Source organism: Anolis sagrei, chromosome 5 (genome assembly GCF_037176765.1).
Source record: "Anolis sagrei isolate rAnoSag1 chromosome 5, rAnoSag1.mat, whole genome shotgun sequence".
Lineage (NCBI taxonomy): Eukaryota > Metazoa > Chordata > Lepidosauria > Squamata > Dactyloidae > Anolis > Anolis sagrei.
Window position 1 is genome coordinate 36,558,836 of NC_090025.1, and position 15,769 is coordinate 36,574,604.

The following is a 15,769-nucleotide window of genomic DNA, read 5'->3' on the forward strand; positions in this document are numbered from 1 at the left end:
CCAGAAGTGAAAATATAAGCAATGAATAGGGTAGTACTTTGGGGGTAATCCTTGACACGTTTCATGATCTTGCTTTTGGTGGGGGGCCTGATCTGTTTTTTGGGAGCTTCCCGAAATTAGAAGGGCAGATCTCTGTTTTCACTCTGTGGTGCCAAAAGATCTGTTTTCTATCAACCCATCATTGGGGGGGGGGGGGGGCTTCCCAGGCTCCCCTTCCCATCATTTTAGACATTGAAAATGTTTTACTCTACAGGAGAGGCATTCAGCTGCAGGCAGGCTAGCACTTTAAGGAGGCTTCTAACCTGTTTCTACTCTAGAGGGGAGGCGCTTTCTAAGCCTACACCCCCCCCCACACACACACACACTCTCTTTCCAAGGCAAGGGGGCAAGTTCTCATTCTAACTCTAGAGGAGGCGCTTGGTTGCAAAAAGGTATGCACGCTTTCTGGGCCTGTGCACCACACTCATGTACTCTCTTTCCAAGGCAAGGAGGCAAGTTCTCATTTTTACTCTAGAGGAGGTGCTCAGCTGCAAGTGGGTGCTTTCTGGGCTTGCACATGCCCACACCCCCCACACCCCCCCCACACACACTCTTTCCAAGGCAAGGAGTCATGGAGCACCCGTGCTCATGAAAAGTAGGTGAGGAGCCAGGATTGGCTCATGTCGAGCTGATTTTTGTACCGGAATGGGCCTTCCCGTTACGTGCTCCCAAAGGTAACGAAAGTAACGAAAGAATAGATGAAACAAAGGAAAATGGTTCTGCGCACAACTCTAGCAACTAATGCTACATCTGACCACACCTCCATATACGCTAGCAATTTAACAACATCATTTCTAGACACAATTACTGTATTTCCTTTTCTTTTGTAAATCACACTATACTTGTGTTTTTATGAAGTGTGGTATCAAAATGTTTTAAATAAATGAAATTAAGTTGCATTTCAAAGCCACCTCTTTATGGAATGGATATTTCAAGTATCCAAATACTTGTTTCCAATCCTAAAGTCAGAAAACAAAAAACACCCCCAAAACCCTCTGTTCCATTTCATCACGAATTTTCAACAGGATCCACTTCTTTAGTGCTTCTCTTTCTCTCTCACACAGGCTGGATCTACATTGTCATATAATCCAGTTCAAAGCAGATAATCTGGATTCAGAAACTGGATTATATGGGAGAGTAGATGGGGCCACAGATACACTGTCCAATTGTTAATGGTCTTAACAAGATTGGCTGTTTTAAATACCCAGATGATTATTCATCAGAGCAAGAGAAAATGATATCATATGCAGGGTGCATATTGTAGATCAGGCATGGGCAAACTACAGCCCTCAAGGTGTTTTGGACTTCAACTCCCACAATTCCTAACAGTCTCAGGCCTTTTCCTTTCCCCCCTCAGCTGCTTAAGCTTAAGTGGCTGAAGGGGAAAAGGAAGGAGCCTAAGACTGTTAGGAATTGTGGGAGTTGAAGTCCAAAACACCTGGAGGAAGGTCCAAGATTGCCCATGCCTGCTGTAGACCATTCAAACAAACTATAATATTTTTGGGTTGTTGTAGGTTTTTCCGGGCTTTTTCTCCTTGGAAAGTCTATTATATAACTATTTAAAATATTTTACTTGCTACACATAGAAACTTTCTTCCTTTTAGTGGTAAACACACACATACATGTATCAAATTCATTCACAGGGCAGAATTATCAGATAAGGACTGCAAAGAATTTTGTGCACTAAAATGCATAATGGAAAACAATAGATCAATGACAATCATACTAGCAACAGTATAATTAGGTTGAACTGAACGCCAACATTACTGCATCTCTCCTATAAAAACAAGCATGCCGATTTTCAGTAGATTTTTCCAATTGTAATTTATTTACACACACAGAGCAAAATAATTTCCAGTTTAAAAATCCTGTACCCTGCTGCATGGTGCAATCCAATAGGCAATGGCGAGAAATGGAAGGCCCAGCGCAACCACCAACACAACAAGACACTTGATTGCAATGGCCTGTTCCCGTAATCCTGAGAGGTTTTCGTACCAGATAGTCAACAGCTGTTGCTGACAGTTCGGATGAGCCACAAACTGTTGGGAAAACAGAAGAAAATTAAGTTAAATAGGCAACTTGACACTGTACTGAAGCATTTCCTCTAATCGTTCACAAATGAATGAAACTGTATTTAAGTCTGTTAGAAATGGTTATACAGGTTGCGTATCCCTCATCCAAAATGGCTGGAACCAGAAGTGTTTTAGAATTTGGATTTATTTATTTATTTAGAATTTGGATGTTGGAGTATTTTGGACTCTGGAATTCCAGATAAAGGATGCTCAATCTGAATACTAATGACGATGATGATGATGATCATTTATATTCCACTTTATCTCCCCGGAGGGTCTCAGAGAGGATTATACTACACATATAAGATAAATATTCAATGCCTTTTGCACGATGAACGACATACAATACACAGATAAGGTAAAGGCCTTCCCCTTTTCATCTCCGTTGTCTGGAGGTGATGCTCAGCTCTGGCCATGGGGGAGGTGCTCTTTTTCCATTTTTCCATGCCAAGGAGCCTGTTTGTAGACATCTCTGATCATTTTGCCGGCATGTCTACATGTTTGCATGGGGCACCCGTTTACCTTCCCACCGAGGCAGTACCTATTGATCTACTCGCATTGCCTGCTTTCGAATGGTTAGGTTGGCAGCAGCTAGGGCTGACAGTTGGGAGCTCACTCCGACTCACAGCGTTGCACTGCTAACCCTCCAGTCAGCAGCTTTTTCTACAGCTAGTGGTTTAACCCACTGTGCTACAGGGGCTGAGCTTAGTCTGGTCCTATAACAGTTTCATTGTTTTGATACTGAAATCCTGGGATATGAAGTTTGGTTGGACAGAAGCACTTTTTTGAAATGAAAGCTAAAGAACTTATAAAATTATAACTTCCATGATTCCATACCACTGAGCCAAAGTAGTTAAAATGTTGTCAAACTGCATTAATTCTACACTGGAGATGCGCCCAATGTAGATCAAGTTCCTATCATTTTGTGAAATTCAGGGTGGTTCTACATTGCCATTTAATACAGCCTGAGGGTCGCATCAGCCTGCGTGTGTCCACACAACACGCACAAGATGCGAGTTAACCTGGAGAAATTCACTTAATGCAGCTGTATTACTTTGGAAACTACTCTACACTACTGAATTAAACCACAGGATTCCCAGTCTTTGTCTATCACTTTGTACAGAACAGATCTTCTGCAGGATATCTTCAAAGAGCTATACCTTGGTGACAGAAAGCATGTTGTCTTTCCATATAATGCTGAGAAAGTTCCTTCAGCACAAATGATAGACGGTGTAGTTCAAAGGAGGGAAATTATTGGGGTAGCACAGGCTTCATGTCATCTGGTAAATTATAATTGTGAAGCGATACATCTATATTTATAGGATTGATACATATTAAGTCACGAAGGACATCACACTGGACATTATTAATTATATCAAAATATTCCATTTGATTTTGATATTGTCAGTATACACTAAATGCTTTATAATTCTCATGATTAGCTTCTACAATTATATTGTAGCAACCAACTTCCATGTTGGCACTACTGCATTTATCTCGAAAATAATGTTAAATTACATGTTTCCCAAAACAGGCTATTTTTAAGCTTCTAAAGGCTTTTGAATGCCCTGATTGCTACCACCATTCAATGTTATGCTATTATTAGGTTTGTTTGCTTGACACATTGCTAACATCGCAGTAACACCTCCACAAGCTCAAAGGAGACTGGAGATATGAAACTTCAGAAACTAAAAATATTAAAAGTTGCTCTTTTGTGTGTGCAGATGAGGGTTTTATTTTAAACATCTTTCATAAGTGTGATGTATTATTTTATATTTAAATTACAGTACTGTACATAAAGGCATCAATTGGTACAATAAAGAACTAAAGCAATCCGTTTTCATTACAAGGGTTTCTTGCAACAAAATCTTATAATATAGGGCAGTGGATCTCAACCTTTCTAATGCAGTGACCCCCAAATAACGTTCCTCGTGTTGTGGTGACCCCCAACTATATTTTCGTTGCTACTTCATAAATAATGTTGCTACTCTTATGAATTCTAATGCAAATATCTAATATGCAGGATGTATTTTCATTGTTACAAATTGAACATAATTAAAGCATAGTGATTAATCACAAAAACAATATGTTTAGGGGAGTATGGATAATTGATGATGGGATTTGCAGTACCTTCAACCAATTCAGCTCTGACTGTGATCCCCCCCCCCCCTGTGATCCCCACAAATTACAGACCTGGACCAAACTTGGCACATAGAACTCCCATGACCAATAGAAAATACTGGAGGAGTTTGGGAGGAATTGACAGTGGTTTATGAGAGATGTAGTTCACCTACATCCGGAAAGCACTGAGAACCCAAATGACTATGGGTCTGGACCAAACTTAGCATGAATACTCAATATGCCCAAATTTGAAAAATGATGGAATTTGAGGGAAATGGATCTTGACATTTGGGTGTTGTAGTTGCTGGGATTTATAGTTCCTCAGCCATCAAAGAGCATTCTGAACTCCAACAAAAATGGAATTGAAGAAGCTTGGCATACAGAACTCCCATAACCAACAGAAATTACTGGAGAGGATTGGGGTACCTTGGCATTTTGGAGCTGCTGGGATATATAGCCCTCTCCCATCCAAAAGCTTTCTGAACTCATGCAGCCATGCAATGCACTCAAACTTGGCACAGAGAATTCCCATGGTGAACAGAAAATACTGGAGAGGATTGGGGTACATAGACCTTGGCATTTTGGAGCTGCTGGGATTTATAGTCCTCTCCCATCCAAAAGCATTCTGAACTCATGCTGCCATGCAATGCACTCAAACTTGGCACTCAAAACAGGTTGAGAACCACTGATCTATAGGATCAGAATTCAAAATTGCCTTGATAGACAAAATTATGATAATTTCAATAGAGATAAATATAAGGTATGAGCAATGAAATCTACAATATAGGATGGTAGACACTTGTTTTCACAGCAGTGCAAGTGAAAACGTTCTAGGGTCCAAGCAGACTACCAGCTAAACATAAAAAAAAAACATTTTGATGCAGAGGCCAAAAGAGCCAATGCAATTCTAGGCTGTATCAACATAAGTATACTATAGCATCCAGATCAGGAGAAGTAGAAATGCCACTATTTTCTTCTTTGGTCAGACCTGACTTGGAATACTTTGCCCAGTTCTGAGAGATATGAAATTTCCGGTCTCCCAGTCAGAAAGGTTTTAATTTGCAGTCGTGATTTTCCAAAAAGGAATGTGTTCCTCACCTTTTAATCCGCTCTAGGCTAAGAGAGTGAATCTAAATATGCTACGAGGTATGTGACTTTAGCAGATCACTTATTAATTCACTTTGTGCTTGAAAGAAGATGGAGGGTAATATAAAAATGCCATAATAATTACCTGTCAACTAAATGTGCATTTAAGATTGAGGATCAGTATAGGCTGATTTCCATTTACAGGCTCTTAAAACACAAATCACAGCTAATCACCTCAGATTCATAGCCTTCTTTTTTGTTAGTCCTGGGTATGAGGCTTTACCGCCTATTTAGTACTTTTCACATCTGGGAGGCAAATCTGTTAGAAGGAGGTAATGAGGTTGCATGCAGAGGAATGAATAGGAAAGCTTATCAAGAACAAAGTGCAACAAATTACACAACATTCCACCACACTTGACAATTACTATGCAAAAAGAAACAAGTAAACTTAAAGCGAGGGAGAGGAAATAAAGTTTAAAAGGGCAACTGCAGCAGGGGAGGAGAATGAGTGTTTTCAGTTTTCTTCAAAGTCTTAGATTCAGAACACTTTCACACTACATAGTTATAGCACTATGGTTCTATTTTAACCGCCTTGGCTGCATCTGATGGAAATCTGGGGGTGGCAGTTTGGCAGCTCTCGGCTCCCTAAACTGCAAATCCCAGGATTCCAAAGGATGCAACTATAGTTTACTTACTTCACTTAGGCAATCCCTGGTTGTTTGAGTATGATGCCCTTCCAATTGTAGTGTCTTGGCAGTGGATACCTTAGATGACTGTGGAGCCCTATTCTGAATCCACATGTTCTTCCACAGTGAGGGCATTGGTTTCCAGGTGGTAGGCAGTCCCAGTCAGGGTTGACTTGACACACCTTCCTCTTGGCACATTTTTCCCTTTCGCCCTCCATTCTGCAGCACTGCTGCTCACAGCTGACCTCCAGCTGGAGCACTCAAGGGTCGGGTCTTCTCCGTTCTCATTGTCTATGCTACAGTTTTTAAGGTTAGCTTTAAGCCCATCTCTAATCTCTTTTCCTGTCTGCCAACATTCAATTTTCTATTCTTGAGTTGGGAGTATAGTACTACAACATGGCCAGTCCAGCAGAGTTGATGGCTGAGGAGCATCGCTTCAATGCTGGTGGACTTTGCTTCTTCCAGCATGATGACATTTGTTCGCCTGCCCTCCCAAGAGATGTGCAGGACTTTTTGGAGGCAAAACTGATGGAATCGTTCCAGAAGTTGAATGTGACGTCTATAAACAGTTCACATTTCGCAGGCATATAACAGGATTGGGAGGACAATTGTTTTTTAAACAAGCACCTTGTTATCCCTATGCTGCACTCGCAGAGCCTAGGCAGTGTTGTAACTGCAACTATAGCCGTTAAAGTTAAATTAGTATAATCATGTGTTATGTACCAGTCCAACATAAATGTATCTCTTGCTGAATCCGCTATTGATGTAAATGGACACCAATCACAGCACTTGTGTAGTATGAAAGGGGCCTTTCAGACCCACTGAACTAATAAGAATCAATACTTTTGCAGGTTCTATTGATTAGATGGGTCTTCTCTAGGCAACTGTGTCCTCAAAATAATTTCAAGTATAATTCCAGAATTGCTGACCATTGGCACTACTGTACTAGCTGATGGGAGTCCCAGGTCTTTTTCACACAACACATTTATGGCACTATTATTTTACTTTGATTGTCCTGGTTCCATCCAAGGAATTCTGAGATTCTAAAGTGGCTGAGATACTGACATATTTGTGTTCCAATGGTTCAATGTATTGTCCATAAAATGACTTCCAGGTATATTTGTTTTGAAAAATTGGAAATCTCAAGGAGAGAAAGAGGGAGGGAAGGTTGGGCACAGCAACGCATGGTGGGTACAGCTAGTTATATATATAAGCAAATAACTAGTGGAGGCTTGAGAAAGTTGCTATTTCCAACTATTTGAAACAGATGAATTTCTTATGAAGATGTGGGTCCCATCTCCAAAATATCTCATCTAAAAAATACAGGCATTCCAAAATCTGAAATACGAAACACTTCTAGTTCCAAATATTTCAGATAAGGGATAGTCAAGCATATCAAGATCTATGCACTCAGGCCAAACATTCTTTGCTTTTAAACATGATAATTCTATCTGCACAATCTCTTGGAGTATCTGCATCACAGTCATTCAGAGACAGAATAATTTTTCTTTCATTTCTTTTTTAGTTGTGAAACCACAGGAAAAATTCATTGGGGAGATTAGTAGAGAAGACAATAAAGATCTGCCAATGGATATTCAAAATCAATTCAGTGGGCACCTGATACAATTTAGAGCCGCTGCCAATAATTGTAGCTGCATTTTCTTTCATCTGCCTGGCATACTAAATCAGTACTTTCAAAAAATTCTAGTATTTCTAAATAGCAACACTAACTTCAATTGCTGTTGGTGCTTGTATATTTATGCACAACCCCTGTCTTTTGTCAGTCTCACCTTCAAAATTTCTGTTGTACCTTCTCTCACAAAAGATGCCTTTAACTACTATTTTTATCATCCAATATGCTAGTCACATCTGCCCTGGAGCCTAGACCAGCTTTCATTTAATTCAGAATATGAACAAGAAGGTGATCCATTCAGGAAGAATAAATTGAGTTTACACAGACTTCAAAGTACAACAGACCTCAACATTATATAGACTAATAATAAACAACCATATTTTCTATCCAATTGTTTCCTTCAGACCCACAATCTTAAACATCAGGCAGTAATATAGTTTATGTATTTTTATGGCCAAAGGGAAGTAAGTAACATAATTTTAAATTATTTAAATTCTAACCATGGAATATCCTGGCATATTATAAATACTATATGAAGCATATTAGCATATTACTTGGTTTTTGTCTGTATTTGCTGTCTGACACATACAAAAAAAAATTCAAATGCTGAAGTATTTATAACTGAAAGCTTTATCTGTGGCTGAGTTGTGTGCCTGGAGAAGAACTGCAAAATAAAACATTTCATTGAGGAAGTTTCTGCAATTTGGATGATAACTGTGGCCCAAAAGCACTGAAACACACAAAGTAACCACAGTGTTTTGAAATGACAAAGTTAAGCAGGGAGAGCAAATTGTGGTCCTCCAGATGTTGCTGGGCTCCAATTCTTATTGGTCTCAAGCAGCTTGGACAGTGGTAAAGAATGAGGCGGATCTGTAATTTGTTAAGCGAACGAACCCAAAGAGTGCTCACCAATACTTCCTCTTCATCCAGGAAAAAAGTGACAAGTGGAGTGCTGAAGGGTTCCGCCTGTGCCTTGTTCTGTTCAACATATTTAATAATGACTTCAGTGGTTTGCAACCTGTGGTTCCCCAGATGTTTTGGTCTTCAAATCCCAGAAATCATAACAGCTAGTAAACTGGCTGGGATTTCTGGAAGTTGTAGGCCAAAACACCTGGGGACCCACAGGTTGAGAACCACTGGTTAAGATGAAGTGTTAGAAGGCATGATCATCAAGTTTGCAGACAACACCAAATTGGGAGGGATAGATAATACCCCAGAAGACAGTAGCAGAATTCAAAACAATCTTAACAGATTAGAGAGATGGGCCAAAACTAACAAAATGAAGTTCAACATGGACAAATGCAAGACACTCCACTTAGGCAGAAAAAATGGAATGCAAAGATACAGATTAGGGGACGATGCCTGGCTTGATAGTAGTATGTGTGAAAAAGATCTTGGAGTCCTCGTGGACGACAAGTTAAACAGGAGCCAGCAATGTCATGCGGAAGCTAAAACGCCAATGGGATTTTGGCCTGCATCAATAGGAGTCTAGTGTCTAGATCCAGAGAAGTCATGCTCCCCCTCTATTCTGCCTTGGTCAGACCACACCTGGAATACTGTCTCCAATTCTGGGCACCGCAATTGAAGGGAGATGTTGACAAGCTGGAATGTGTCCAGAGGAGAGCAACTATTATAATTATAATTTATAATTTTTATTTTATATTACAGGTGAGAAAGGTGTCATATAAATGTCATAAATAAACAAATAAATGAAAACGATCAAGGGTGTGCCGTCACACCCGGACCCTATAAAATAAACTAAAATGTGCTTCTCTCTTTGTCTGGGCGCACCGCGGGTGTCTTTCTTTAGAAGGTTGAGATTTCCAGCAACTGGGGCTACTACAGGCTTTGAACATCAAAACAGAATATTTATTTCTCAAAGTCCTTGGCACAGCTTGTTAAAGTTACAAACAAAACAGTCAATTGGTGAAACAATAGAGATCTTTCTTTCCTTTCCTTTAGTTAATGAGATAACTTTTCCCCAAAAGGCAGAAGAAAATCTTGAGATCTTTTCACCCTAACCCTGAGCTGCTATGGTTTAGAAAAAAGCAGTTTTTTTCCCTATCTATAGCTCAAGGTTAGCTTGGGAGATGAAGTAATGCTCAATATATAACTCAATACCTATTCTATCTATCTATCTCTATAGTACTCAATAGCTTCTCTATCTAAATCTCAATATGCTTCTATATACCTCAATACCTCAATAAGCTTCTTTATATCTTAGTCTCTAACTATCTATTTCTCAATCACTATTTATAGTATCTCAATAGTTCTTATAATGGTTTTCTCAGAGTACCTGCCTGACCAACAGCACATCTGAAGCTTTCTTCTCTACTGAAGGAGGCAGGGAAGATTCAATCCAGGAAAAAAGGTGGTCCCTAGATCCAAAGAGATACCTTTCTAAACTAATAGCTGCAAAAGGGCCTGCAGGTTGGCTTTGCAGACTCTGATACTGTTTAACTTCCAGGGTGCTGTTGGGTCTGTAGCAGCCCTGGGGAAATGCAAAAGAACACTATCCCATGCAACTAAAAGGTAAGGCAAACTATGCTCCTGGAAGACGGAACAAAGGGTCTGGAGAACAAGTCCTAGGAGGAGCAGCTTAAAGAGCTTGGCATGTTTAGCCTGCAGAAGAGAAGGCTAAGAGGAGACATGATGGCCTTGTATAAATATATGAGGGAAAGTCACAGCGAGGAGGGAGCAAGCTTGTTTTCTGCTGCCCTAGAGACTAGGATGCAGTACAATGTCTTCAAACTACAGGAAAGGAGATTCCATCTGCACATGAGGATGAACTTCCTAACTGTGAGAGCTGTTCAGCAGTGGAACTCTCTGCCCCAGAGTGTGGTGGAGGTTCCTTCTTTGGAGGCTTTTAAGCAGAGGCTGGGTGGCCATTTGTCAGGGGTGCTTTGAATGCAATTCTCCTGCTTCTTGTCAGGGGGTTGTTGGACTGCATGGCTCACAAGGTCTCTTCCAACTCTATGATTCTATGATTCTAGAAGAATCACCAATGTTAGAAGAGCCATAGGATTTGAACCCCTAGAGCAAAATGTTTGTGCTGAGCTTTCTTCCAGATGTAAGGCACCAATGCATTCTCAGAATCTACTTTTATAGAGGCTATTGATTTTTAACAATAACACTGAAACACTGTATTTGAAGTACATACTGGTGTTATCAGAATAATATGCATCATTGCAGCATAAACAACATATAACATCCAGTGCTTTTCCTAAAAGGTTATAAATTCAGTGGGCCCTTGAAGATACATCTGTTTTAAAAGCTCAGCAGGACCTAATTAGTTGAGTCATGTTCAAAAAGCCCACATGGTTCAAAATGCAAAAGGTTTTATATTTTTGTTGCAGAATGGGGACAAAGTATCTCTATCTTTCCAAATCACCTAAGGCTGTTTTTCATAGTATGGGCCATCTGTACAGTGCAGCCTCCTAAACTGTCCATTTAACCTTCTGCACAATTAAGATCACAAAGGCATGTCCCTGAGAAATGCCACACTAAGACTAGAAAGTTACTGATGCACACTGGATAGAACCTGCCTAGTCTCATCAATTAAGTATTCTCCTTGAAGTTGTCAACAGAAGTAGCACAGGATGGTGTTATGAAATATGTGCAGGAATCAGAGGCGTTGCATCAAGGCATCTAAACTTAAAGCAGAAAGTTGTCAAACTAACAAATAAGAGCTTGAAAAAAGTTGTTTAGGATTAGAATCACCAGAATCCCCCAGCTACAGTGGTGACTTTTCCAAGCTCTGACTATAAATGTGCTGACAGACTTTAAACAGAATCAAGTACTTCTTAACACAGGATGTATCAGAAGATCCTGAGTCCATACTGATCACAATTAATTAAGGCACAGCAACTCGGTAAGTCCATTTGAATGGGTGACTGACTAACAACACAAGGAAATCTACAATGGAATCTCTGAAAAAGACCAACCTCTCTCTTCGAAGGGACTCAGGGCAGTTTACACATAAAAAAGGCAAGCATTTGTAAAAAAAACCTTTTCAATAAAAATGTTATTTTAAAAAAGGGCAAGCATTCAATGTCCATAAATGAATGCATACACCTCAAAATAATGCAAAATAATACAAAATAATAACCGTAAACTTATAACAAAGGAGAGATTAACATCAAAATGAAAAACAGAATATGAGTAATCAAATAAACATAATTATACTCATAACATAATTAACAATTAAGACATAAATCCTAAGAGAATGATTAAAATTCATAAAAATGTCTATTGTGGCTGTTCTTTAACAGGCACCATAGCAGCAGTGGAATATAAATAAATTAGTCAGCTTTCAGATGGAATTTAAGTGTCTTAGTCCTCCTTCTCTACATGTAGTAAGTGAAGTTCATTTCATTAATAAGGATCTCTAGGGGCCTGTCCAGATAGTACTTTATTGTAGTAACTCCCACAATAAAGAAGGGGCCGTGCAGACAACGTTCTGGACAGCCCCAAATTAATTTGGTACAAACCAGGAAAACCCTGATTTGTAGCAAATTAACTAGATAGTGGATTTATTCTGCGCTTTCTTGGAAGACGCGGGATAAACCCACTATTTCCCGTGTCTGGACTGCAGTCCAAACACCATTCCCACAGATTTCTGGACTAAATTAATCTGGAAAACTGTGGGAATACCCACCCCCCTCCCCCAAAGCCCCAAACTCCTTAGAAAAGTAAAATTGCTCCCCTTCCCCCACTCTCCTGGAGCATCATTTCTACGCACAGGGAGAGCTGCTCCGAGAGTGCACTGGAGGCCAGGTAAGTTTATTTTACTTTTCAAAGGGGTTTGGGGCTTTGAGAGAGGGGTAGGGCCTCCAGATGTGCTCACGGGCTAGTCTCGCAAGAGCATCTGGACACCCGCCCCATAAAGCGTGCGCTTTCTGAGGTTCGTGTGGACAGGCACCCAGGAAAATCTGTGTCTTTAAAATGCAGATTCTCCTCGGATAAAGGCCTGTCTGAATCTGCTCTAGGTCTTCCAAGGTCACCTTGGGGGACCTAGATATTCCTAGAAAAGTGTTATATCTGGTAAAAAGATCTCGTGATAATTCATCTATTCCTCCCCCCCCCCCTTCCCTCCAACATTCCCAGGGATTCTGTTCTCCTAACCTCTGCAAAAGTGAGGGTCTACTGTGATTCCAACTTCTCATCACTGGCTGTGCTGAATTGGACTGATGAGACTTACGACCTCATCACTTTCCCTTTAACCATGGAGCCCGCTGGCTCCCATTCCACAATGCACAGCTACTTCCAGCAGAGCTCCATGGTTAAAAGGAAGGCAAAATGGGGCACATGCCGCCATGGTGACAACACAGGAGGCTTCCCATGTTACACTAGGAAGAGTGGGGGTGCCAATAAGTGCTTCCCCCTGTGGGATGGGGATTCGGGTGAGCCAGGCAATGTGAGGTGTGAGGCAATGAGTTCCCCACGCACCCCGGCGGACACCACAGGAATCACCACAATCAGTGGCAATTGCGGTGACATGTTTTATGAGGTCATTATAGTCCAACAACACCTGAAGAACAATTCCCATTCCTTGTAAAAAGAAAATAAATTTCCCAAGCTCTGATTTGAAACTTTAGAATGAAGAATGAATTAGCTGAAGGGAAGAGTTGCATAGTGCCCACCCCTGAGTTGAACAGAAGACTTGAATTGATTCATTTTTTTCAGGGTGAAAGTGAACCATGTTGAAGCATGTAAGAAATCAGTGAGTGTGTGTATTAACTCTAAGATAAGATGCATAACGCAGATTGGCTGGGCTATGCCTGGGGAGCAGGGCGAGTCTGGGACTTTTGGATACTGTTACATTTTTGTTTAGGCTTGAGCTAGCAGGTGCTTGGAGCAACAGAGAGCGAAGCAGAGAGAGAAAGTTTGGAGTGTGCTCTTGCTTTGTGAGCTGCTGAAGGAATTTATCCACATAGACAAAGAAAGACCATTTTAAATTTTGCATAAAAGGACATTATGTAAGTTGATACAACTGATCACACTGCACATATGTTGTTCTGAACTACAAAGAGTAAACTACTTGTTATTCATTGTCATCTGCATGGCATATTTTCTTTCTCTAGCAAGGCAGTGTGTGGGCTGGTCAAACATAACCTACACATAGTTTATTTTACATTATGCCACAAATCACACAACTGTTTAATTCTGGCTGCATTGTTTCCACTCAGGAAAATGGACCGAAGTAGCAACACTGTCAAAGCCATCATGCAATAACAGAATGGTCATTTCCTCAATGTTCCTATTCATGCCAAAGGTTTTGAAAAGAAGAAAAGCTGACTTAATTTGTCTTTCAAATCTTTAATTGAGAAAGAAACCCAGGAAGCTGCCTTATATTAGCTAAGACCACTGATCAATCTAGCCAAGGAACAATTCTCTAGGTTTTCAAGCAGGAATGCTTCCAGTTCTACCTGGAAATGCTATAGATTGAAACTGGGTCTTTCTGCATGAACAGCATGTGAGTTCTACCATTTTCCTTTACAGTTACATTAATAGAATTGTGTACAATGGTTTCTATTACCTTTTCATTCAAAAGGGCCAATTTATCAATTGTTAGACTTTGACATCAGTTTGACAACAATGAATTACTCAAGGAAAAGACAGATCCCCACAAAATACTCCCACTACAGCCCTGCTGTAGCAGTTAGGGTTGTTAACACAGGAAGTTCATGATGCAATGCATCAAATATCATGCCTTTCAAAGAGTCAGCTACTTACCTTTTTGACTTCATATTTAATTGCCAGTTTGACACGAGTCAGTGAAGCTCTGTGTCTCTGGATTTCCACTGGCTCAGCTTCCAAATCTCCATTGAGAATGGCTTCTACCTCTTCAGAGTCTCTGCAGAGATCAAGGACGCCGACCACAAAATCCTTGCATTGCATAGACAGCTTGCGGTAGTCATTCTAAAAGTGGAAATGTAAAGAGCATGGCCCTTGTTCACATCAAAGTACAGATGAAATGTATAACTGTAGCAATTAAGTATTAGAATCACACACATTTATTTAGCACATGTACATTCCCCCAGTGTGTTCCAACTGTGCAGCTTTTCGCTTTCCTATACTTTAATGGTATTCTGGTAATACCTGACAACTTATAGATACAGTGTAATAAATGTAATATGACTGGAAAGAAAAGGAAACTTGACAGATAACAAATAACTAGGGAATTTCATGATGAAATAACCCTCTTAGTCTTAAAGATGCCACAATTTTTAATGATGTAACAGTCTAACAAATATGTCCATTTGAAAAAAAAACCTGGGAAAGTAAAAGTAAATGAAATGTTCGTAAAAGATTCAGTTCGTAAAATTAAGATTCAGTTCGTAAAATTAGTCGTCTTAGCTATCTGCTCTGTGCCACCACACAAATGGATTCCAATGGCCATACAGTCCAAAAAACTCACAGTAACCCAGTGATTCTGGCTATGAAAGCCTTTGACAATACTTTGAATTCCAATTTGTTTATCTTTTGGACTTTAATAACCAGGTATACACATAGTAGAGATGGTGGTAGAAGCAATTCACAAAGTCCTGAACGTGATAGCTTGTCACATGAATAATATGCTTAAACCAGTCTCCTTGCTATTGTGCCTGACTATGTTGAGATACAAGAACAAGGCATTTCTGAAGGTGTACAAGAGATGAAATCATGTAATGTTTTGTCTGTTCAAAAAGTGCCTTTGAATTTGGAGCTTGGAAGGATTACACGTTTGTACTACAACCTACCAAAGCACCATAGATGTCCTCCCAACCCTGCTATACACCTGCAAAATGTGGACTATCTACAGACATCACACTTAACTCCTGGAATTATTCCATGAGTGTTGCCTCAAAAAAATCCTGCAAATCTCTTGTGAAGACAGGCAGACAACTGTCAGCATGCTAGAAGAAGCAAAGACCACCAGCATTGAAGCGATGGTCCTACGCCATCAACTCTGCTGGACTGGCCACATTGTCCAAATGTCCGATCACCATCTCCCAAAGCAGGTACTATACTCTCAACTCAAGAACAGGAAACGTAATGTTGTTGGGCAGGAAAAAAAATGTCAACATGGTTTTAAAGCCAACCTGAAAAACAGTAGCATAAGCACTGAGAACTGGGAAGCCCTGGGAAGC

General features: G+C 40.2%; 1 protein-coding gene across 2 annotated transcripts in view; it reads right to left on the minus strand.

Moving 5' to 3' along the window:
- TRPC3 (transient receptor potential cation channel subfamily C member 3) overlaps positions 1 to 15,769 on the minus strand; it is a 95,023-nt gene that overhangs the window by 28,837 nt on the left and 50,417 nt on the right. For both annotated transcript variants that reach the window (XM_060778993.2, XM_060778992.2), the window contains exons 3-4: positions 14,373 to 14,558; positions 1,914 to 2,078 (exon numbers count right to left, since the gene is read on the minus strand). In XM_060778993.2, coding sequence (XP_060634976.2) covers positions 1,914 to 2,078; positions 14,373 to 14,558 — 351 coding nt within the window. The remainder of the gene's footprint in view (positions 1 to 1,913; positions 2,079 to 14,372; positions 14,559 to 15,769) is intronic.